Source organism: Helianthus annuus, chromosome 11 (assembly GCF_002127325.2).
Source record: "Helianthus annuus cultivar XRQ/B chromosome 11, HanXRQr2.0-SUNRISE, whole genome shotgun sequence".
Lineage (NCBI taxonomy): Eukaryota > Viridiplantae > Streptophyta > Magnoliopsida > Asterales > Asteraceae > Helianthus > Helianthus annuus.
The window spans coordinates 103,667,162-103,692,847 of NC_035443.2; the positions used below are offsets into that span (position 1 = coordinate 103,667,162).

The 25,686-nt window shown below is 40.9% G+C and overlaps 1 protein-coding gene across 1 annotated transcript; it reads right to left on the reverse strand.

The window, feature by feature from the left end:
- Positions 1-20,028: 20,028 nt before the first annotated feature.
- Positions 20,029-20,548, reverse strand: LOC110883595. The gene is made up of 2 exons (XM_022131312.1): positions 20,505-20,548; positions 20,029-20,398 (listed from the first exon to the last, which is right to left on the reverse strand). Exons 1-2 carry the CDS (start codon positions 20,546-20,548, stop codon positions 20,029-20,031), a joined length of 414 nt encoding a protein of 137 aa, XP_021987004.1.
- Between the last annotated feature and the right edge of the window lie 5,138 nt (positions 20,549-25,686).

Genomic DNA, 25,686 nt, shown 5'->3' on the forward strand with positions numbered 1-25,686 from the left:
CCTGACTTCTTTTGCTTCCCTCAAGGCTAGCAGAGGGGGCTAACCTTCGAGTAAGCGATATATAAGAATAAGAAAGATGGATTATCTATGCTAAAGGGAAAAGGGCATTCCTCTTTACTCTCAACAGCTTCTCAAAGTGCTTCTGAGACTAGTGAAAGAATTGAATTGCCTTGAACCCCCTCCTTCTTGTAAACAATTTATTCTTCCCAATTTAACTCATTACATATTCGTTTCACTATGTTCAACTCATTCGGTCAATGAATGATTTTAAGTTCACAAATTGGCTTGGGGTTCAAGATTTCAGATATATAGGGCCTGCTTTGCCCCTTGATCAATGGAATTACCTTCAGAAGGCCGATTTCTGTCGCCGTACACTAAGTACCTTGTGGCATTGTCATAGTAGATGATGCTTGGGAGGTATGTGTATGTATTTTAGAGATTGGAAGCTTGGTTCTGTGTCTGCATTTCGTTGATAATAACAGAGAGGCTTACAATTGGTGTTGTTCAACCTTGACAGGTACATGGGGCTGCAGATTATTAGAGAAAGAACAAGGCATTTCAATTCTCATGTTTGACTCATCTTTCAGATTGCTGGCTTGGTAGGATGTCTGTACGCCTAACGGGAGGATTAGGTATTCGTCAAATGAATCAAGTGAATGAGGCCCTGCTCGACGCTTGGAGAGACTCTGTATCGACTCAATCGTATTGGGTGAAAATATGCTCATCAAAGTACAGGCATAACAACCAGGGTAGATCTTGTATTAATCTACTATAACTATAGGATAGAAGGATAGAGTCCAAGGAACCTAAAAAACTCGAAGAAGAGCGACAAGTTCTCGAACAAACAGCGGGAGAAGCAGACTGAGCCTGTTACATTGATAAATGGCAGTCCTATGATCACCATCTTCAAAAAGAAAAAGGACACATACTACGACCAGTAAGCTCAGCACGAGTATCGACCTACTGAGGCAATGAGCATGCACCCAAAGCCACTTTACATAAAAGTGCATATTGAAGGAGTCTTGGTCGATGGAGGGTATAGATTTCAAAGTGCCATTTTTTTCTTTCTCGGTGTGAATCATAGCTAGAAATTACATTCTTTCTCATTCACTCGGTTGGCTAAGAAGCGATCGGACTCTTAGATCAGAACTCAAGTCAAGACAGTTTTTTTTGGGGGTAAAGGGTTTTCTCGGTGATTCTATATATTCACAACCAATAAAAACAAGTAGCGTGGAAAACCCCACACTAGTTCAGACATGGGACATGCCCCATGGCTGTAAACTAAAACAGATCCAAATAATAATGAACGTACCAACACAACCAAACACTAGACTAACATCTAGACAATAAAACACGAGACTAACTACTTAACCACCGTCATCAATGACACTGTCGCCATGAATTTCCCAAGCATCAAGCAACCTCCTCACTTTCTCAGTGTTCTTGAACTTCATTCCCATCAACTTGTAGCGAACCGTGGAGATTATGTTTTTAGCGATGACTTCAGGAGGCCTCAACACCATCCATTCCGAAGAGAGCCTTAGGACATCTTCTTAAACCAACTCTGCTGGTCTGAAGCCTATTAGTCAGTCGGTCTTCAAATCCCGGTAATATTCTACCTAGTGAGAAATGCCAATTGCGAGCTCTAGGGGTAACCCTTTACCCAAAAAAAAAAATTGCGAGCTCTAGCAGATGTTCCCGATCTTGAATTTATTTCACTTAACTCCCTTCTTTTTTGGTAAGGAAATAACTAAACCCGTGCCGTCTCAGCTTACTATTTACTTTAGGTTTTTTGTTTGCAAATCGCCTGAACTTTTAGAGTTTCAAGCAGGAACTTTCCGAAATGAATCTTGGAAAATCGGCCTAAGAAAAGAAGACGAGGTGAAGGAAAGCAGAATGATTTGAGTGTTCCGGGGAGATCGAATATTAACTAGCTAACTCGATGGAACGTCGAAGCTAGCCATCTTTGAAGTAATATGAATTAGGTAAAAAGCATGGACCGATTGGACAGCAAAAGCTAAGCGACAAAGAGCAGGAAGAGGTTTAGGAATAAGTAAGAAAGCAGCAAATCCTTACTCGAAGAGAGGGAGAGATAGTTTATGATCGAAGACCACGAACTTTAGGAATAGGGTCAGTGCAAAGTAGAAGATGAATTCATTGGTGGAATGTCAAGGTCAAATCGTGAAAGTAAAGTGAGTCTTAAGTCTACGCAACTAATGGTAGCTACACCATTTCATGCACTTATCTTTGGCTCATTAAGAGCGGGATCCGGGGTAAGAAAGTAAAATTGAACTACTGAATAAGAGAAGCACTGTGATTTCCTTGAAAAAAGGACTTTAGCGTCTCATTGCGGAAGTAGAAGTTCAATCATTCCTCATTCATTTCTAGGGCTTGGGTTAGAAAGGGGGAATAAATTAAATAAATAAAGTCAAAGTGTAGTTCCTATTTCTCAGCTCAGATTAGAGCACCAGGCAAAGGAGTAGGAGCAGCCGCTGGAGAACCACCATAGCCATCCATGGAAGTAAGAATAGCAACAGAAGTAGTAGTAGGAACACGGGCACTGGAAAAAGATTCAATCGATCCAGCTCTGATAACAAAGCAATAGGCAAGCCTTAGGACCATCCATACCTCTAAGCCCGAGACTTTTTCCCATAGCGCATCACCGAATGCTTTGTGAATAGCCCTCTCTGTTTCATACCGATACCTGTCAGATTCCATAGCTAATGAATCTCTTTCTTTTTCAACTCTTTCAGTTCTATTACTAAAAAGTCCATCATGGACCAAGATCCAAAGGGATCAATCTTTTACACCGATGTATCGTACTCTCTCGACCAGGTCATCATAAGAAATGCAATGCAAAATCTTTCCGAAGTGTTATAAAGAGGGAAGGCGCGCTACAACTAACATAACAGCCTCTTCCTTGCCCCCCTAAGAATCCAAGGGTGACCTTTGCATGTTGTCATGACACTTTGGTTACGAAGGTTATCGGGGTCTAGGTTTATGGATGGATTCAGTAATCGAAAGTCCCTCCAACTCAATCAATATCAACAACATGTCGTGACTGGTTAGGCTTGGTTGATTTTGTCAGAAAAGAAAGTAGGTTTCGGGGGTTCATTGATTAGTACACCCCCGGTGCTGGTAAGGTCGGGACCGTGGTCATACGTCTCTGGTTTACCAGCCTATCTTCTTTCTAAGATTGACCAGGCAGCTGGGTTGGTTTGGCTATTCTTTTCTATTGAAAAGAAGTCAGCTGTCTGCGCGAGTCATCTTCTTCTAGGCTCCGCTGGACAACACGGCATTCTCGTTTAAATAAATAGATGTCGGTCGTACTTGTGATGGTTACCAAGGATCCAATATGACCACTTCACTTAGGTCTACGTTGCCACGATATTGTTCTATGGAAGCATATTCAGTCGTACCGGCATGGCCCCACTTATTTATTTTCGATCGGAGCATCCAGCAGCGCAACCCGGTTCTACTTGACTAAGCCCGTGCTCATCTAAGGAGGGAGTTTGCTTTACCCAACCCCCTTTTTTATAACAAGGCAGAAAGCCCCGACCTAACATTCATTAGTTTCGAATGAAGACTGCCTACCGCACCTACTCCTATCAAAAAGCGAGACTTTACTAAACAAGAACAGCCCCTTCTATCTTCTTAGTAAAGCGCTAATGCGCGCCCTGCAATCAAACTCAAGTTTCGCCTTGATCGATACGACAACCTTACTAATAGAAAGGGTCAAAATGCGCTCAAGCAACCTATCTTACTAATATAATAATAAGGGCCTATCTAAGCCCTATGGTTGTAAAGCTACAGCTCCAAAGCCGTCCTTACCTTCTATGTTTTTAGTAAAGGGCCTTTTCAATAAGGCTCGCGCTAGGCGCTCACGTTTTTTGGCTTCCCTAAAATAGCATATTTTTCAGTTGGTAAAGACCCGCCCCTTGTTTCAGTCAGAATGAGTCCCCGGGACCCTGGGACATTGGCTTCCGCCAACAGTGAACTATTAAGGATCGCATCCCGCGCATATTCTACATTATAGCCTACAACCAATTCAGCTTCCGCTTCTGGGAGATCAAACGAAGCTCGATTAGTTTCCGCTAGACAAGAAATAAAGAACATAACCAATACAGAGAACAAGGGAATACCGGACCATATCTGCTTTTGTGCCACGACAATCTCACTCGAATTACGGGGACCTACACATATTAGTACAGTATACCGGGGTCCCCGGCCAGAACCACACGTGCAAGTTTCCCTGCATGTGGCTCGTCCGTGCTTTTCTATTCCGCTTTGCCGCCTATTAAGAGAATAGGTCCCGTTCAAGCGGTCCGCCTTTTTCATCTATACCAGCTGCCACACACGAGCCAATAGCAAGGATTTCAGCATCCTCTCTAGATAAGAAGTAGAACGCGCCATCACCTACAACCCTTTCCTCTGCCGGGGACTTCCACGAAATGAAAACGGACAGCATCGCCGTATTCTCCACTTTTGTTGCCCTGGTTTATATCCCGGAGTACTCCTACGGCCGATCTGTCACCCAACCTACTTTAACAACCTAAAGGCGTCCCGTTTGGAGAATGACCCCTTATGGCACAACTTAGTTAGTTATTCTCGCAATTCAGATAAGATTTGGACCGCCACTTCTCTGAAAACATGGTTCTTGCCTCCTCTCTCCTCCCCACTTTGAGCTCGTCCATTCGTTGGGTGATCCCTTGCTCTCACGTTCGAGTGTTTGCTCGTCATTTAGGCCGGTGAGTGAGATTTCTGCTCATTACAGTCACCTCCGGGCTTCTTCGCACCTGGATAGTACTAGGACCCTTGTGCCCCGGACCTTGATCAGATAAAGCTGCCCGCCCTATGACCCACAACTGAAAATGAGCCTTGCGATGAGACGCGGACATTCCCCATGCTGCGGTTCCCTTCGGTCCGTTCCGAGGTTGGGTTAGGGGAACATCCAAGCGATTTCCTTCGCGGATCCAAATGCGCTCACAAGGCGCACAATAAGAATAAGACCAATAGAGACTTCATAAGGGACCATTTGAGCTGCAGATCGTAATGCTCCTAGAAAGGCATATTTCGAATATAGAGGAGTGAAAGTTCCCAACAATCAATAACTTTTTACCTTCTATGAACCGTACGAGCACGTCCTTTGTCACCCCCCCCCACCGCGCTTACGGCTCTATACCCCAACCCAACTTACTCTGGCTCCGGGTCCTTCCTTTCTATTCCTCGGTAAGCGGACCATAGGAGCATGGGGTATTTGCTTTTGACTGATAGAAAGCATCTCTCTTTTGTCCCTCTTGACCGAACCCGCAAAAAAAGATAAATAGATCAAGTTTTTCTTGCCAGGAGAGTTGCGTCGGAGACATCTTTATCTGAAGAGGAGGCTTCGTCGTTCGGCACCTCATAAATGATGTTAGGATGGGCCGGCCCATCCTCGGAATCCTAAAAAAGAGAGGGAACATAATCACTGTCTTTCAATAACATATCTAATCAGACTGAATAGGATTTTAAGAGCTGTCACGATCATTCACATCCCTTTCAGTAGATAGGAAGGGCGCGGAAGCCACCGTTTCTAGAATGCAAGCAAGCTAGCGACTCACATAGTAGCCAAGGAAAGGGGCATTCGGGAAGCGACTAGTCGCTTCTGGCGAAGCTTCTAGAAGGCCTATCACTACATAGAGAGATCCATATACCAGTCATGAGCGAGAGCGAAGCCTAGAGAGGCGGAAGCAGTAGCTTCTAGGACGAAGTCGGGCCACTAGTGGAGTGGCCAAGGAGGCCTACTATACCGATACTGGATTAGTAACCGGTGATATCCCCAAATAAAATTTCAGTGAACTATTGAAGCTATCAGTGTGATTGATCAGAAAAGTACCAACGCTTTCGGTATACTTCTTTCATTTCCGAATTTGCTTGCGACAAGTCCTAGCATTCGTATGAGTTCGTTGACCGCGTAAGGGTGATCCATCTTGATGAGGAATTCCACGATAACATGAAATAGAAATTAATCGTCCGATGTCTGCTCGTTCTCCCCTCTTCAATTCCCAATGAACAACATGATCTTGACCTATCATTTGTTCAATTTGGTCGATCTGATAGTTAATTCTTTTATCTTTATGTTCCCACTGATACCTAATCGATAACAAACCAGAATGGCTTTTTTAGGCCCAATTCCATCTATTTTTGTTGAGGCAATTCTTACTTGTTCATCGGCAACTGATCTAGCTCCTGAAATATATAACAATCTTGATCCTTCCTTTTACTAGTCTTCTCGGCTGGAATCAAAAAAGATTCTCCGCTCTGCTCCTTCTTCTCCTTTAGGATAGGGTCGTCGTTGGTCCTTTTTTGCACTAATAAACTAGTCAGAGCAACTAACTGTCTACGTACGAAATTTACGGAACAGGGATAAGAAAGCAGGCGGGATAAAAGAAGAGCAAGGTATAGTGAGAAAGCTCACCCCTACCTCTAGATGATAAAGCCTTCTTTTACATCCCATCCCCTAGACAAATCAATAGGAAATGCTACAAGCCATTGTTGTTCTCTTGACAATGAACCACTCCGGTACAACAAGTTAAAGTGACCTCTACGCTTCAACCCCCGGTTCGTAGGGCCGATCCCCATGTGCTAGAGGGAGGACCAAAAAGTTTGTGTTAAGCATATAGTTGGTTCTTGTCTTGTTTTGACATTTGGTGCCCTCTCTGCCGGCCTGCTTAGTGGCAGAGCCACCTTCTTTGGGGTCAGTGAGGAGGACAGGACAATCCCCCACTCCGGCGGTTTCTTTCTTTCTTTCCAACCGGATTCTACCCGGCCCGGTCCTATTTCAAACAAAAGAAGCAAAGAAGGGAAATCCTCGTAAAGGCATCAAGGCGTGTCGCCTTCGAATTGAGTAGTGAGTCTTTGTGACAACTCGAGTTTCCAAGATTCCTATTTCGCATTTATTGCACATTCACTGTTTGTTTAATCGTTTACTTGCACAATTAGTTTGCTGTGAAACTGTAACATTTTGATTCAGTTAAGTATATTGTATGTGAGCATGGTTATGTGTTAATTATGAAGGATTTGTCAAATGTATGAACTTGGTGGTGAAACTGTGAAATTGTTTGAGATGGTGTACTATTGTAAAATATGATACTTAGGGATGTATGGAGGAATTAGTGAAACTCTAATCATTTTAACCCTAATCACTCACTAAACCTCACACAAAACCAAAACACGTACTTCACATTCTCTGATCCTCTCTAGCAATCATCACCTTTATCATTGGCTCAAGATCTTCATCACTTTTGATTTCCTCTCTTTCTCAAGAATCAATCCAAGGTAATTGTTTATTGATTGCTTGATTATTATCAATTCTTGATTTTTGTGATTCTTGTTAAAACCCTAGTTCTTCATATGATATTTCTCTGTGAATATTTGATTTGGATTCTGATTATGGTGATAATGATGTTGAATAGTCGTTTAATCGATTGCCTGATGATTAAGAATACATCATTGATTTGATAATTGGATTGATGCTAGACAGATGCAATGTAATTAGGGTTTCTTAGTCGTGATAACATGAAAACGTAACAGATACAATCGCAATGAAATGGAATGTTCGTATGTATGATTGATTATTGTCTGAGTTTCATGAGTTGTTGCTTGTCCGACCTTTGTATGTGTGTAAAGTCCGAGCTTTATGCATGAACCATATAATCCGACTTTTAAATAACAACATATAAGTCCGACTTTATGAATTAGACATGGTCCGAAGTTTAAAGCATGAAACCTTAATGTCCGACCTTTATTAGTATGCCATGTCCGACCTTCTAATGGATACCATGGTCCGAATTTTAACTCCAAGACCTTTGTCCGACTTTTATTAAAGGAGCATAGGGTCCGACCTTGTTGTATTACATGTCCGAATTTTGGCAAGAAGCATAAGTAGTCCGACTTTCATGTCATGCGCATTGGTCCGAGCTTTAGGCTTTAAAGCCTTTGTCCGAGTTTTAAGGGGCAAGCCCCCATGTCCGACTTTTGAACAGGGAAGCCCCCCCCCCCCCACTTCTTGTCCGAGTTTCAACATAGTGTGGTGTGTCTGAGTTTGGTGAAGATGGGCTTTCTTTTGTCCGACTTTTGTAAAAGAAATGGAATGTCAGTTGTTTGTCGCTTATGATGTGATTTAGATAGGAGAATTGTAATCTAAAGTGTAACACCATTATGCCACCCAAATTGTCCCACACCCTTTTATTTGTTGAAAGCTTCTGATCGCACAAATGTGTCCCAATCACATAACATATGTTGGGCCTCACATATTACCAATATGCACATTGGGCTGCGATATGTTGCTGGGCCATGTTTATTTATTAAATTTGATACTATTTGGCCAATGTGATACTATTTACGAAATTTGACCCAGTGCGTGTAATTATATGAAACGTGATCTATGTGCTACTTGAATACGTGAATAATTGTGTACGAGTTTAATTAAAATGTGGTAATGGTAATAGGACGGGATTGACCCAAAGTTGCATTAACAAGTTAAACACTCTACCGAGCAAAACCAAGGTGAGTTCACACAGCCAAGGCATGGGTTCCCAGCGTGGGAATGGGTTGGATTATTTATTTGTGTTTACCTAGCACATGGAACTTAGTTATATGGTCCTCGGGTGAGGAAGGGTTATTGATAAGATACAACTAGACTAATGGTACTAAATTGAACTGATCTTCGCACACACGCCAGGGTTGGCCGCGATATTATGACTAATCTTCGCACACATGCCTAGGAAGGCCACGAACTATACTCTAAACTTCGCATACATGCCAGGGTGGCCGCGATACAAACATACCTAGTCTAGAATACTTGAGAACTTTCCCTAACCTTTGCATACATGCCTAGAGGGCTGCGATACGAACTAATACGATACATGACTTAATGAACGAACACAAGGCTTACTATACTATTACAATTACTGAACTATAAACTGTGAACTCGCTCAACTAGTTGTTGATCCTCTGTTACATGCCTTGCAGGTCGATAGATACATGGAGCTTGCACAGGGAGGAGCAGGTCGTTGTGGAGCATGGATCGTGGATGTTTTGTTAAACTTTATAACACTTGAACTTATTACATATTTTGGGTTTTCATACTTATGCTTCCGCTACACTTGATACTATAATTATGTTTTGAACACCTATCGTATTGAATGATTGGTTTGCATTTATTTTACTTGATATTAATTACATGTTCAATATGATTGGTGGCTTGATCCTGGTCAGTCACGCTCCCAAGCGGTGATATTTCGCAGGTGGATTTTGGGGGTGTGATAGATTGGTATCAGAACCATTGGTTATAGAGAACTTGGTTTTAATATGGGAAAAACATTTTTATTAAAACCAGACTATAACCAGAACAGTGCTCTCAACGATCCACAACGACGCTTCGCTCCACGTTCAAGACTCAACCTCCTAGGTAATAAGGTTTATGTTTATTGCCTACATGCTAGAATTACATAGAACTTTGCTCGTAGTAGGCTTAAATTACCTTGCTCACTATTTGTTATTGCTCGAGAACACCTATGTGCTTACACTCTTCTGTCATCGCACTACTCGCGAACCATTCTCACTTACACTACTTTTACTATGAAGAACAATGCCTGGACGCATTAACATGACTCAAGCCCAGTTGACGGCTCTTATCAATGAACAAGTTGCTGTGGCACTTGCAGCTGCAAACGCAGGAGGTATACCCTGCAGTCGTAACTCATCCTAGGATCTTTAGATCCTACATTCCTAAACAACTCTTATGTTTAACCTTGTTCTGTTCTTACACATTAGGTCAACACGTTCAGCAGCCTGTATGTACTTTCAAGAACTTCATGGACTGTCGTCCAAGCACATTCAGTGGCACCGAGGGGGCAGTGGGACTCCTCCATTGGTTTGAGAAGTTAGAATCAGTATTCGAAATGTGTGAATGCCCTGAGGCTCGCAGGGTCAAGTACGCCACTGGTACTTTGGAAGGAATTGCGTTAACTTGGTGGAACGCACAAGTGCAGATCCTAGGGTTGGCAGCTGCTAATGCCACCCCTTGGAATGACTTCAAGGAACTGATTAAACGTGAATACTGCACACGGGAAGATATTCACAAGTTAGAAGATGAGTTCTACCACCTGAAAATGACTGGGTCAGAAATCGAAGCTTATACTAAACCGTCGAACGAGCTGGCCGTGCTGTGTCCAACTATGGTGGACCCTCCAATTAAACGTATTGAGTTGTACCTCAAGGGATTAGCGACAGAGATCCAGAGCCATGTGACATCGGCTAATCTTGATAATATTCAGGCTATTCAGCGCCTTGCTCACCGTATTACGGATCAGGCAGTGGAACAGAACAAGCTGCGAAAACGCATCAGTGCTACCACTACTGCTATTACTACTTCTGCTACCCCCAGTGACAACAAAAGAAAGTGGGATGGGGATTCCAGTAAAGTTTCAGCTTCAGTTCAGTCACAGGTTCAGCAGCGAAAGACTGACAGTTATCAGAGTCCCAGTCAGCACTCTTCAGGCAATCAGGGGCAGGGTGGATATCGGGGAATTAACCCATTGTGTAATAGGTGCAACAGGCACCATAGTGGACGGTGTCATAAGGAGCATTGTCAGAGATGTCTCAAGATAGGGCATGAAGCTAAAGACTGCAGGAGTTCGCGACCTGCAAATCAGAATCAGCAACACCCACCACCAGCTCCACAGAACCAGCATCAGCAGCAACAACAGCGGGGCAACAGGGGATGTTTTCAGTGTGGGGCTGAAGGTCATTTCAAGCGTGATTGCCCCCAGTTAAACCAGAACCAGAATCGCAACAACAACAACAATCAGGGAAATGGCAACAACAACAACAATGGTGGGAACAACAACGGCAATGAAGCAAGGGGTCGTGCATTTGTGTTGGGGCAGGGTGATGCCAGAAATGATCCCAACGTAGTTATGGGTAAGTTTCTTCTTGACGACTTTTATGTTATTGTATTGTTTGATTCGGGTGCGGATACAAGTTACGTGTCTTTGAAAGTTAGCCAAATGTTAAAACGTACACCAACTCCCCTAAACACCAAGCATGTCGTAGAGCTAGCTAATGGTAAAAGTCTAGAGGCCACACACATAGTTCAGGGTTTTAATCTTATCCTCGCTGGTCCGACTTTCTCCATCGACCTCATTCCTATAGTTCTGGGTAGTTTCGACATCGTTATTGGCATGGATTGGTTATCCAAGCAGCAAGCAGAGATCCTATGTAAGGAAAAGATCATTCGTATTCCCTGCACTGGTAAAGAACCTCTCGAAGTTCAAGGCGACAAGAGTGGTGCTGTGGTTGGCATCATCTCTTTCCTGAAGGCTCAGAAATGTTTACGAAAGGGTCATACTGCCATTTTGGCATTAGTTACTGATGCATCGACGAAAGAGAAAAGGATAGAGGATATTCCAGTTGTACGCGATTTTCTTCAAGTGTTTCCTGAAGATTTACCTGGTCTACCGCCTCATCGCCAAGTCGAGTTTCAAGTCGAGCTAGCTCCAGGAGCAGCACCTATAGCACGCGCACCGTATCGATTAGCTCCAACCGAACTGGAAGAACTGTCTAAGCAACTACAAGAGCTCTTGGATAAGGGCTTCATTCGTCCAAGTTCTTCGCCTTGGGGAGCTCCAGTACTATTTGTGAAGAAGAAGAAGGATGGCACTTTCAGAATGTGCATCGATTACCGCGAACTGAACAAGGTCACAGTGAAGAACCGTTATCCTCTTCCTCGTATTGACGACTTATTCGACCAGTTGCAAGGGTCGAGTTACTACTCCAAGATTGACCTAAGGTCCGGTTACCATCAGCTGAGAGTCCGGGATGAGGACGTCTCCAAGACAGCATTCAGAACTCGCTACGGCCATTACGAGTTTCTAGTCATGCCATTCGGGCTTGCGAACGCGCCTGCAGTTTTCATGGATCTTATGAACAGGATGTACAAACCCTATCTTGACAAGTTCGTCATCGTTTTCATCGACGACATTCTGATCTACTCCAAGAGTCAGGAGGAACACGAGCAACACTTACGACTTATCTTGGAACTTCTTCGAAAGGAACAATTGTACGCCAAGTTTTCAAAATGCGACTTCTGGCTTCGTGAAGTCCACTTCTTAGGCCATGTGGTGAACAGGGATGGGATTCATGTCGATCCATCCAAGGTAGATTCGATCAAGAACTGGCCTGCACCGTGTACACCAACGGAAATACGCCAATTCTTGGGTTTGGCGGGGTATTACAGACGATTCATCAAAGACTTCTCGAAGATCGCACAGCCGCTTACAATGCTGACACAGAAAGGTGTTACCTGTCCTTGGGGTAATACACAAGAAACTGCTTTCCAGTACCTGAAGGATAGACTATGCAGCGCACCTATTCTCTCATTGCCAGAGGGCACGGATGATTTTGTGGTCTATTGTGACGCATCGATACAGGGGCTTGGTTGTGTATTGATGCAGCGTGATAAAGTTATTGCCTACGCTTCGCGGCAACTCAAAGATCATGAACGGAATTACACGACGCACGATTTAGAGCTGGGAGCTGTTGTTTTTGCACTTAAGATATGGCGACACTACCTGTACGGTACCAAGTGCACTATTTACACCGATCACAGGAGTCTCGAGCATATCTTCAAGCAGAAGGAATTGAACATGCGTCAACGACGATGGGTCGAGCTACTTAATGATTACGAATGCGCCATCAAGTACCATCCAGGCAAAGCCAATGTTGTGGCTGACGCTCTCAGTCGAAAAGACACTCTACCTAGGCGTGTACGAGCTTTGCAGCTCACCATTCAGTCTAGTCTTCCTGCACAGATACGAGATGCTCAGGTGGAAGCACTGAAACCAGAAAACATCAGAGCTGAAGCCCTACGCGGCTCAAGGCAACGATTAGAACAAAAGGAAGACGGCGCCTACTATGTAACAGGGCGTATCTGGGTACCACTATACGGCGGTTTACGAGAACTTATGATGGATGAAGCTCACAAGTCTCGCTACTCGGTACATCCAGGGTCGGATAAAATGTACCACGATCTCAAAACAACATATTGATGGCCTAGCATGAAAGCCCACATCGCGACTTACGTCGGCAAGTGTTTGACATATGCAAAAGTCAAAGTGGAATATCAGAAACCAGCGGGCCTACTTCAGCAACCCAAGATACCGCAATGGAAATGGGAAGAAATTTCCATGGATTTTGTTACAGGCCTACCTAGATCTCAGCGTGGGAATGATACTATATGGGTGATCGTGGATCGACTCACCAAGTCTGCACACTTCCTTGCTATTAAGGAAACGGATAAGTTCTCCACCCTCGCAGACGTTTATCTTAAAGAAGTTGTTTCGAGGCACGGGGTGCCCACCTCCATCATTTCGGATCGGGATGCACGATTCATGTCAGAGCTATGGCAAGCGATGCACAAATCTTTTGGCTCACGGTTAGACATGAGCACAGCATATCATCCTCAGACGGATGGGCAGTCTGAGCGCACGATCCAGACTCTCGAAGACATGCTTCGGGCTTGCGTTATCGACTTCGGCAACGGCTGGGAAAAGCATCTCCCTTTGGTGGAGTTTTCGTATAATAACAGCTATCACACCAGCATTCAAGCCGCTCCATTTGAGGCATTGTACGGGCGTAAATGCCGGTCACCTCTCTGTTGGGCAGAGGTGGGGGATAGTCAGATCATGGGTCCAGAGATTGTAGTGGACGCCACGGAAAAGATTGCGCAGATACGACAACGCATGGCGGCAGCTCGTGATCGCCAGAAAAGCTACGCTGATAAACGCAGAAAACCGCTCGAGTTCCAAGTTGGGGATCGAGTGCTACTCAAAGTCTCACCCAGGAAGGGTGTGGTTAGATTTGGTAAACGAGGCAAGCTCAATCCACGGTATGTTGGACCGTTCGAAATCACTGAAAGAATAGGCAAAGTAGCCTACAGACTAAACCTACCAGCTGAACTCGGTGCAGTTCACAACGTATTCCATGTGTCGAATCTGAAGAAGTGTCTGTCATATGAGACCCTCATAGTTCCTTTTAAGGAACTCACTATCGACGAGCGGTTGCAGTTCGTCGAGGAACCAGTTGAAATCACGGACCGGGATGTCAAGGTCCTCAAGAACACTAGAATACCTCTTGTTCGGGTTCGTTGGAACTCCCGTCGTGGCCCAGACTACACCTGGGAACGAGAAGATCAAATGGAACTCAAGTATCCCCAGTTATTCGAAAACCGTGCAACCACTACTGAGGCTGAAGCTACTACTGCAGAATTTCGGGACGAAATTCCAAATCAACGGGGGGATGATGTGACACCCCAGGAAAACCAGTAAACGATACAACTTACCTAGCTTCCTCAGTAACCGCATGCTAAATTTCAGGACGAAATTTTTTTCAAGTTGGGGATAATGTGACAACTCGAGTTTCCAAGATTCCTATTTCGCATTTATTGCACATTCACTGTTTGTTTAATCGTTTACTTGCACAATTAGTTTGCTGTGAAACTGTAACGTTTTGATTCAGTTAAGTATATTGTATGTGAGCATGGTTATGTGTTAATTATGAAGGATTTGTCAAATGTATGAACTTGGTGGTGAAACTGTGAAATTGTTTGAGATGGTGTACTATTGTAAAATATGATACTTAGGGATGTATGGAGGAATTAGTGAAACTCTAATCATTTTAACCCTATCACTCACTGAACCTCACACAAAACCAAAACACGTACTTCACATTCTCTGATCCTCTCTAGCAATCACCACCTTCATCATTGGCTCAAGATCTTCATCACTTTTGATTTCCTCTCTTTCTCTAGAATCAATCCAAGGTAATTGTTTATTGATTGCTTGATTATTATCAATTCTTGATTTTTGTGATTCTTGTTAAAACCCTAGTTCTTCATATGATATTTCTCTGTGAATATTTGATTTGGATTCTGATTATGGTGATAATGATGTTGAATAGTCGTTTAATCGATTGCCTGATGATTAAGAATACATGATTGATTTGATAATTGGATTGATGCTAGACAGATGCAATGTAATTAGGGTTTCTTAGTCATGATAACATGAAAACGTAACTGATACAATCACAATTAAATGGAATGTTCGTATGTATGATTGATTATTGTCTGAGTTTCATGAGTTGTTGCTTGTCCGACCTTTGTATGTGTGTAAAGTCTGAGCTTTATGCATGAACCATATAATCCGACTTTTAAATAACAACATATAAGTCCGACTTTTATGAATCAGACATGGTCCGAAGTTTAAAGCATGAAACCTTAATGTCCGACCTTTATTAGTATGCCATGTCCGACCTTCTAATGGATACCATGGTCCGAATTTTAACTCCAAGACCTTTGTCCGACTTTTATTAAAGGAGCATAGGGTCCGACCTTGTTGTATTACATGTCCGAATTTTGGCAAGAAGCATAAGTAGTCCGACTTTCATGTCATGCGCATTGGTCCGAGCTTTAGGCTTTAAAGCCTTTGTCCGAGTTTTAAGGGGCAAGCCCCCATGTCCGACTTTTGAACAGGGAAGCCCCCCCCCACTTCTTGTCCGAGTTTCAACATAGTGTGGTGTGTCCGAGTTTGGTGAAGATGGGCTTTCTTTTTCCGACTTTTGTAAAAGAAATGGAATGTCAGTTGTTTGTCGCTTATGATGTGATTTAGATAGGAGAATTGTAATCTAAAGTGTAACACCATTATGTCACCCAAATTGTCCCACACCCTTTTATTTGTTGAAAGCTTCTGATCACACAAATGTGTCCCAATCACACAACATATGTTGGGCCTCACATATTACCAATATGCACATTGGGCTGCGATATGTTGCTGGGCCATGTTTATTTATGAAATTTGATACTATTTGGCCAATGTGATACTATTTACGAAATTTGACCCAGTGCGTGTAATTATATGAAACGTGATCTATGTGCTACTTGAATACGTGAATAATTGTGTACGAGTTTAATTAAGATGTGGTAATGGTAATAGGATGGGATTGACCCAAAGTTGCATTAACAAGTTAAACACTCTACCGAGCAAAACCAAGGTGAGTGTCACACAGCCAAGGCATGGGTTCCCAGGGTGGGAATGGGTTGGATTATTTATTTGTGTTTACCTAGCACATGGAACTTAGTTATATGGTCCTCGGGTGAGGAAGGGTTATTGATAAGATACAACTAGACTAATGGTACTAAATTGAACTGATCTTCGCACACACGCCAGGGTTGGCCGCGATATTATGACTAATCTTCGCACACATACCTAGGAAGGCCACGAACTATACTCTAAACTTCGCATACATGCCAGGGTGGCCGCGATACAAACATACCTAGTCTAGAATACTTGAGAACTTTCCCTAACCTTCGCATACATGCCTAGAGGGCTGCGATACGAACTAATAGATACATGACTTAATGAACGAACACAAGGCTTACTATACTATTACAATTACTGAACTATAAACTGTGAACTGGCTCAACTAGTTGTTGATCCTCTGTTACATGCCTTGCATGTCGATAGATACATGGAGCTTGCACAGGGAGGAGCAGATCGTTGTGGAGCATGGATCGTGGATGTTTTGTTAAACTTTATAACACTTGAACTTATTACATATTTTGGGTTTTCATACTTATGCTTCCGCTACACTTGATACTATAATTATGTTTTGAACACCTATCGTATTGAATGATTGGTTTGCATTTATTTTACTTGATATTAATTACATGTTCAATATGATTGGTGGCTTGATCCTGGTCAGTCACGCTCCCAAGCGGTGATATTCCGCAGGTGGATTTTGGGGGTGTGACAGTCTTCTTTCTACTCTACTTTTGTAATAGAAAGTAGACTCAAGCCTCACCCCTTCATGTATGTGAATTTTCTGATCTAGTTATATGGACTGATTTTTCTGTTTAAAAGAGGGTCTATTTTGATAAATAGAGATAGACAGGAACTAAGCAATAAGAACATAATACCAAAGGCTTACTCCCATTTTTCTCTACTCTATCTATGAAGGCTATGAAGGAAGCTCACCACTAAGCTCATTAGAACTCAAATCTAAATGAGTCAGCCCTTTCAAGTTCCCAAACTTGTTGGTACTGGACCAGATAAATTCTTATTACTAGTAAAGTTCAGCTTTACCAAACTGCTCAAACGCCCCAACTCAGGGATGGTGCCAGAAAGCTGATTCTTTCCCAGATACAAGCCTTGAAGCTTAAGCAAATCGCCAAACTCCGGAGGAATGAGACCAGTAAGCAAATTCCCAGATAAATCCAACGTTGTAAGATTTGTTAGGCGAGAGAGTGATCTTGGAATTGATCCAGAAAGCATGTTATTGCTTATCAAAAGATCTACCATGACCACACAGTTCCCCAGGTATGGTCCCAGACAACCTATTGTAAGACAGATCAAAAACTCCACGATGTAGAGCGTAGCTCAAATCAGGTATATTAACCTAAGAAAAAGACAAAGATGACTTGGAAGGAATCGACCCGGATAGATTATTATGAGAAAGAACTAGGCATTGTAGTTGAGCCAAGTCAGCAAGATTCTCTGGTATAGGCCCATTAAGATTGTGATTTCCATATTAGAATGAGAGGCAACAAGGTGGAGTGGGTTAACATAATCTGGTTTAGCCAATGCATTCCTAGACATTCCTTTCATCTGTGGTTGGTTATCAAGAACAAGTTAAAGACGCAGGATCATATGGCTACATGGGAAGCGGGTAGTCTAACTAATTTAAACCTAATGTGTTGTCCCCTTTGCAGGTATGGCCAAGACTCTAGAAATCATCTTTTCTTTCAATGCTCTTTCACATCTAAGGTTTGGAATAATGTCAAGAAGATGGTTGACATGAGGAGTGTGGATGATACATGGAGTTCAATTATGGCATGGATTGAGCAAAACTCAAGGTCCAGGAGTTTAGAAAACATTGTATGCAGACTAGTTCTTGCGGCGTCGACATACTATATATGGCAAGAAAGGAATAGCCGTTTATTCTCTAACGGTCATCGTAGTGCAGCTATGGTGTCCCTGGTGGTCATAAGCACGGTCCGATTGAGAATTATGGGGTTCAAGATCAGTGGTGATTGGAACTATAGAAAGCTTTTGGAATGGTGGAAGATCTCTTTGAAGAATACGGAGAATATGGATAACGACCCGGGCTGATTCGGTCTTAGGGTTTAGTTTGTGATGTCCGCTGGTTGTGGTTGTCTGGTTGTTTTGTTTTTTGGGTTTTGATTGTGTTCGGGTTGTTTCTCTTGTGTCCTAGTCTTGTGTACTTTTGACTAGTAGTGTGTGGCAATTCTTGTCGCACCCTGTTCTTTTTTTTTTGTTGATATATAAAATTCACCGGGGTAACCCTTTACCCAAAAAAAAGATTGTCATTTCCAAGGTCCAATGTGTATTCAAAGGTCCTTTCAACTACTATTACAGCTCGTACAACCTTGAGTAATCTTTGTATCTCAACTAGTGAAATAAGTTACTTGCCTAGTGCTACTCCTCCTCCACAGAAGACTTGCTAGAATAGCTTGCATGGAGAGCTACCACCTTTCTCTCTTGACTTTGCTTCAGGTAAACTAACTTTCTTTAGTCTCTATCCTTCTACTAGCCGACTAGGAGTTAGAAAAGCCTGACTTCACGCTTACAGGGTACTAAGATTCACTGCTTTTCTCCTCTAGCCACAGACATACTTGACTACCACAGACCTCCTTTACTACTTGAACTATCAAGCCAATTAGTAACACAGGCTCCTTGTCCGGCTGGGAAGGATCTATACACCAATATCTCGAGAGGAGGTACTCCACTGCCTGGACAGCTAAAGGATGAACTCTAAAGTTTCCCATTGGATAAGATAGAGCTAATTATGTATTACCCTCAAATAAAGGGGATTTTTCTACATCTAGAGAAGGTGGTTTAAAGAATAGCCAGCTGGGACAGATCTTATTTGAAAGAAAGTTAGCAACCGTTGTCTTGTGGGGTTTTTCACGCTACTTGTTTTTATTGGTTGGGAATATATAGAATCACCGGTGTAACCCTTTACCCAAAAAAAGACTGTGCTACTGGACTGGGTTGGCTACTCTCTATGATCCCAGCTGTTATTATCAGATAGCTAGGACTGATTCTACAGCTCATTCACACAAGGTACGGATGGGGGGGGGGGATACCTAAAGAGAAAGTTTAGAGTTTTTACTTCTAGCCTTCGTTGCTTCACTCTCCTAGGAAGGACTTTACCTCTCTATCTTATAGATGTAATAGGCTTTAGAATTCTTCCTCTTAGAGCTTTCCCTCATATTACAGTACTAGAGGCATGGAGGAAGCATTGAAAGGAAGGAATGAAAACCTTACTTACTCCCCTATACCTGAAGGACATATCAAAGAGGATATAACCGTAAGAAGGAATATAAATAAAAACTTGAGGCTGGTTGAGTGAAATACGGCATGAAACCAATACTAGAAGAGTAAGGAGGAAGCATTAGAAGAAAGGGTTCCTCCCTCATGGCACAGTCCTATGGCTTCTTAGAGAAGGGTAAAGGCACTCATAGCAAGATTCAAAACTGCAAACAGAAGACTCTAATCACTGAAAGGAAGCTAGGCAGGAGCCATTCAAAGCTTCGAGTTACCTCTGCTTGAGAGCGCTAGATAGAAGAAGTTATAATGTCTTCGATCCCCTATATAGATCCTGACAAGAAGACGGAAAGATGCATCGTCTTATTATCTATTCTGCCTTTTGCATCTTCCTTGAAGGTTATAGCAGACGAAGACGAAAGACATTGATCTAGTTATCTTTTTTTTTTGGTAAAGGGTTACCCCGGTGATTCTATATATTCACAACCAAAAAACACAAGTAGTGTAGAGAGTCTACACTAGTTCAATCATGAGGCATACCCCATGAAAGTAAACCAAACAACCAAAATAAAAACCCAGACTACCAAGAAACAAAAAACAACTAGACTAGCCTCTAGAAATACCAAAACAAAAAATAAGCTACTCAGCCACCATCATCAATAGTTTCTTTGCCATGGATCTCCCAGTCTCTTAGAAGCCTACGCACATTTCCAGTATTCTTCAGCCTCGCGCCCATCAACTTATACCGAACCAATTGTATGATTTGAGTACTAACAGTCTCTGGGAGTCTCATTTGATTCATGAAAAGCCTAGTATTGCGCTCCTGCCAAATGACATAAGCATTAGCCGCCACTAACAATCTGGCAACATAATCAGCAGCTAATTTTGACTTGGACCGAGCAAGTAACCAACTAACAATATCCACCCACTTTGCTTGAACCGTATCCATACCCACCTTCTGTCTCACCATATGCCAAACTTGCGAAGAGAATTTACATTCAAAGAACAAGTGACTATGAGAATCATAATTTTCAAAACATAACAAGCAGCACATCATGTTCATATTCTTTCATCGAGACAAATCCCACTTAAGAATTTTATCCTGCGTAAGCAACTTACCTCTCATGATCAACCACATCAGAAAAGCATGCCTCAGGATACATAGAGCAAACCAGACAATAGTGCTCCACTATATATCCGTTTCTTTATAGCGACCCGAGTTCTACACACACGAAGACGAAAAGGCTTTCCTGTCATTCCCATCACACCACATGAAAGTATCAGCTTTATTAGGATTTATGCGGACATGATCCAGCTCAATAAGGACCGGAAATAAATCCCTCCAAGCAACAGGCCAGTTCCACTCACCATTAGAATGAATGTCAGAAAATGAAGCCTCTAATGTGAAACCCGCATTAAAAATTGTTCTAGGCGATATAAAATCACCTAGCGGCCCCAAGTCGCCCCATGTATCTTACCAAGCCGAGGTGTTTGTACCATTACCAACATCGGACCAAACGTGCTCTCTCATTTGCAGTCGTAGCTGAAGAAGCTTCCTCCGTGAGCAACAACAATTCAAAGTAGCTTTAGAAATCCAGAAATTCTTACCTTTTAACCTGTAAGAGTGAACCCATTCAACCCACAACGATTTTCTCCTGGTTATAATACTCCAAATATGGTTTGTCATAAGAACTTTGTTGACATCCCCAATCCGCCGAATACCCAAACCACCTTCATACTTGGGGAGGCAACCCGCTTTCCAGGAAACCTTAGCTCTACCTTTTTGAAACACATAGTCTTGGGACCATAAAAAAATTCCGCATCTTTGCTTCCAAATCATGCACTACCCGAATCAGCAGAATAAAAATAGAAGACCAGAAAATATGCATTGAGGACAAAACAGAAATAATAAGTTGCAACCTGCCTGCAAACGAGAGAAGCTTATTCCTCCGGTGCATGATTCTTTTTTCTAGCTTTTCTACCAGAACATTACAGTCTTTGTATAACAGCCTTGAGGAGATAAGGGGCACACCAAGATACCGAACGGGCAAAGAACCCTCCACAAACGGCATAATGTTCAGGATAGCACTTTTAATATAGCTTGGGACATTACAAAAGAAGATCGTGCTTTTCTGATTACTAGGAACCAAACCCGACATCTTTGTAAATTTAGAAAGAGAACTCATAATATATCTAGCCGAAGCAATTTCACCTCTAGCAAAAAGGAACAAATCGTCTGCAAAACAAAGGTTAATAATTTGCTGCTTCTCACATTTATTATGAAACTTAAAGGAAGAATCAATCCTTATAGAGTGGTGCAAAATGGCCGTAAGAATCTCCATGACAAGAGTAAATAAATACGGGGAAAGAGGATCTCCCTGTCGAAGCCCACGGTTACCTTTAAAATATCCATACACATTACCATTGACACAAACTGAATATGATGTAGTAAAGACACACACCATGATCCAATCCACCATCTTAGAATTAAACCCAAACCCAAGCAAAATATTTTTACGAAACCTCCAATCAACCGTATCATAGGCCTTTTGGATATCAACTTTAAATGCACATCTCAGGGGACCAACATTCGACCTTGTAACCTACAATATCAAGACTGAGCCAATGGGTCCGGGACAAGATGGAACCAAATTATGGTCATGCGTACATGGCAAAGCTTACAAAATGACAAAAGGAATGATCACACTTCCCCCAAAGAAAAACTTCTATTCATAAGCACCTCACAACCTACACTACATTGATTTGGGTGAAGAAGACGACGATACAAGAGGGATTTTAGAGTTTGCGTTACCAATCTAAGAGAAGAAGATAATGACCAATTTTTATGTTCTATAAACCTATATAAATATAAGCTCTAAACATATAGCTTAATTTTCATTTAAGCCCATTTATATTTACTAGAGGCCTTAAATACTTGGAAAAGGTGGGTTTGTCTATTTTAGCTAACATTACTGGATATATCTAAAATTTGACCGTATTAGTTAAATATAATACAATTATTAAACTTATGTGACCAGTGTTTCCAATTTTTCCTTTTTTTCTGTTTTTGTTTTTTTGTCTCTTTGTACTTTTTTATACTTTTACCCTTCAGTTTCATTATTAACATTTATAACCTCTTAACTTTCTAGAGATTTTGTAATTAAGATTTACGTGTTTATATTTATGTAAGTGTTGGTATAAATTCAAGTTGATTTATGTTTCAACATAAATTTTTTCTGAAATGAGTTGAGTCAAATATAATATGTTATTATGCTTATTATTGTGTATGTTTTCGGTTGGTCTACGTTTTGAAATAAATTTTTTTCAAAAATTAGTCTGGTTAAATATCATACGTTTCCGTGTTTATTTTTATATACATTTTCAATTGGTCTACGTTTTAACCTAAATTTTGTTCGGAAATGACTCGGGTCAAATACAATACGTTTTCATTAGACGGTATAAATTCGAGTCATTTTATGTTTCGACACCGCCGCATCATGTCGTACCATTCTTTAATGGGAATATGCCATAGAATAGTAATGAAGTTTTAGGAGTGTTCCAATTAGGTCACTATTAAAATTTATTGTTCTAATTAGATCATTCTACTTTATTTTGGTGTTCTAATGCTAGATATTTTACCTGAATAGCAGGTCATAGTCCTACATGGTATTTATTTATGGTTAGTTGTTTATCTTCTTTTTATGACTCTAATTTAAATGTTTTGGGTGTAGGAGTAATTAGTACTTTCTTTCATTAAAAATTTACTGACATCTAAATATTTTTCACGATTTTATAAAAATTTTGATAACTTTTTAGAGATTTTGAAAAAAAAAATCACATTTTTTATTTTTTTCGCATTTTTTTAACTTTTCTACAATTTTTTTAAAAAAATTTAAATCTATTTCGCATTTTTTTCTAACCCATTTGGCATTTATGTGCCATGTCAACAATTTTTTTAAGTAAAAAACCTAAATAAATGCCATGTAGGATGGGTGACCTTCTATTTAGGTAAAATATCTAGGATTGAAACATAAAATGAAACTTGAATGACCTAATTGGAACAAAAAAAATTATGAGTGACCTAATTAGAACACTCTTGAAACTTGGTTACTATTATACAAACTTAATCCTTCTTTAATTTAAAAAACAATATTTTCTTACGTGCATATTTTTATGCACGTGTCGGTGTAAATACAAGTTGATTTACATTTAAACGTAAGTTATCACTAAAGTTATATTAAAGATAACGTTTACGTTTCCATTTAAAATTACTTGAAGATCAGTCCGTACCGTTGTCCAATTTAAGTTCATTCAAAATAACAAATTATACCAATGATATTTTATACTATTTCAGCTTCAAACCTTCTATCGAGATACATTTTCATAGATTCATGATGTTTAACTTCACGAAATCAGACAAAATATCGTGAAGTTAAACATCATGAATCTATGAAAATGTATCTCGGTAAAAAGGTTTGAAGCCTAATGTATGCTCAAGTCTGTACTCACACAAATATCGCTTATATTGTTGGAATGCTAAGGCGTTATCAGACTAATCCTGGCCTGGATGGATCGCTAGAAAGCAGCTAAGAAGTACTTTGATATCTGCAAAGGGACAAAAGACTACAAACTAACTTATAGAAGAGGTGATAATTTAGAAGTGGTAAGTTACTCTGACTCTGATTTTTCTAAATGCAAAGATGACAAGAAATCCACTTTAGGGAGCAACTTTATGTTAGCAGGCAGGCTTATCTTATGGAAGAGTCATAAACAATAGCTGACCACAACTTCCACCATATTGGCATAATATATTGTTGTTTATAACGCAACTTGCTATGGAATGTTAGTTGTTAATTCCATTTTTATATCATTGAAGCTTTACTGTGATAATTCAGTTGTCGTTAACTTCTCGAACTGTAACAATTTGACTGACGCTGGTTCGATACAAAATACTTGTTCGTACGTGAACGAGTTGAGGAAAATGATGTTAGTATTGAGCATGGTTGCAAAAGTCATTAGGCCCTCCCTAGTCGGTCGACTGGAGTGGAGAGTATTCGGCCTAGGCGGAGAGTACTCAGGAGTATTCGGACATGTTAAGTTATAAAGAAATTAGTATCGGAAAATCATATAATATATATATATATATATGTAAAATATTATAAATTTGCTAATATTTGTAATAAAATACATGATTATCAGTATAAATAAAAAATATATATGTTCAAATAGTAACGCATTTCAAAAATTGATGGTCATTTCTTTAAAAACGATATTCGATAGACATATGTATTATGATCTATTTTTTAAGTCAAACTCGGCCCGAGTTGACCTACTAGATCCGATTCTGGACGAGGTTGGCCTCTTTTGTTCAAATCCGAGTAATTAGGCAGAGTTGAAGAAAGTCGCATCGGCAGCCTACCTTGTAGCGAGTAGTCGGTCTCGGAAACATTGTTTTACAACCATGATATTGAGTATACAAGCACTAAAGATATGCTTGCGGATCCAATAACTAAAGGTCTACCATCTAAAGTGTTTGAAGAACTTGTTACGAAGATGGGATTTACTAAAGATCTTGATTATTTTTCGTGATTATTTTTCGAAAAAAATTACACCATAAAACTCAGCGTTTTTTTATCTTTCCAACAAGTATACTATTGATATACTTTTCGAAAAAAAATTAACTGGTTTTTATGGAGTTTTTCTGAACTGGGTGTTTTATGGCGTTTTAGACTATGTATTTTCATGGCGTTTTTCTGAACGAAGTGTTTTTATGGCGTTTTAACTAGGTATTTTCATGGCGTTTTTCTAAACTGAGCGTTTTATGGCGTTTTCAACTTAGTTTTTTCATTGGGTTTTTCTGAACTAGGTGTTTTATGGCGTTTTTAACTGGGTATTTTCATGGCGTTTTTCTGAATTGGGTGTTTTTATAACGTTTTATTTCAATACCCAGTCATGTGAGTGAGTTTTTTTGACAATATTACCCCTTAGTGTAATTTAGCATCAATGCCACAAGTCACCACCAAAATCGTTCTCACCGTTCTCACACTTTTCACTGTTCTCTCTAAATCCTGACCCTGTATATATATATATATATCTATACTACTTTATAAAGCATATAGGAAGGGCAAGGAAACAAATGTGTTGAAAACTCCTTTCAAGCATGAAGTACAACTCTCTAAAGCACAATACATTTATACCTTTCCAACAATACCCTCATCCAATCTTTGGGCGGCCAACAAAACCCAAAAATTTCATTTCAAATTTCAAATCCAGAGCCCTTTTTCATTTTGGTTTTCTCTCT

Bases quoted from the DNA above. Each gene is read 5' to 3' on its own strand.
- LOC110883595 (XM_022131312.1), bottom strand. From the start codon at position 20,548: ATGTATCCTGAGGCATGCTTTTCTGATGTGGTTGATCATGAGAG. The intron at 20,399-20,504 runs GTAAGTTGCTTA...TGATTCTCATAG, and splicing joins GATGTGGTTGATCATGAGAG to TCACTTGTTCTTTGAATGTA.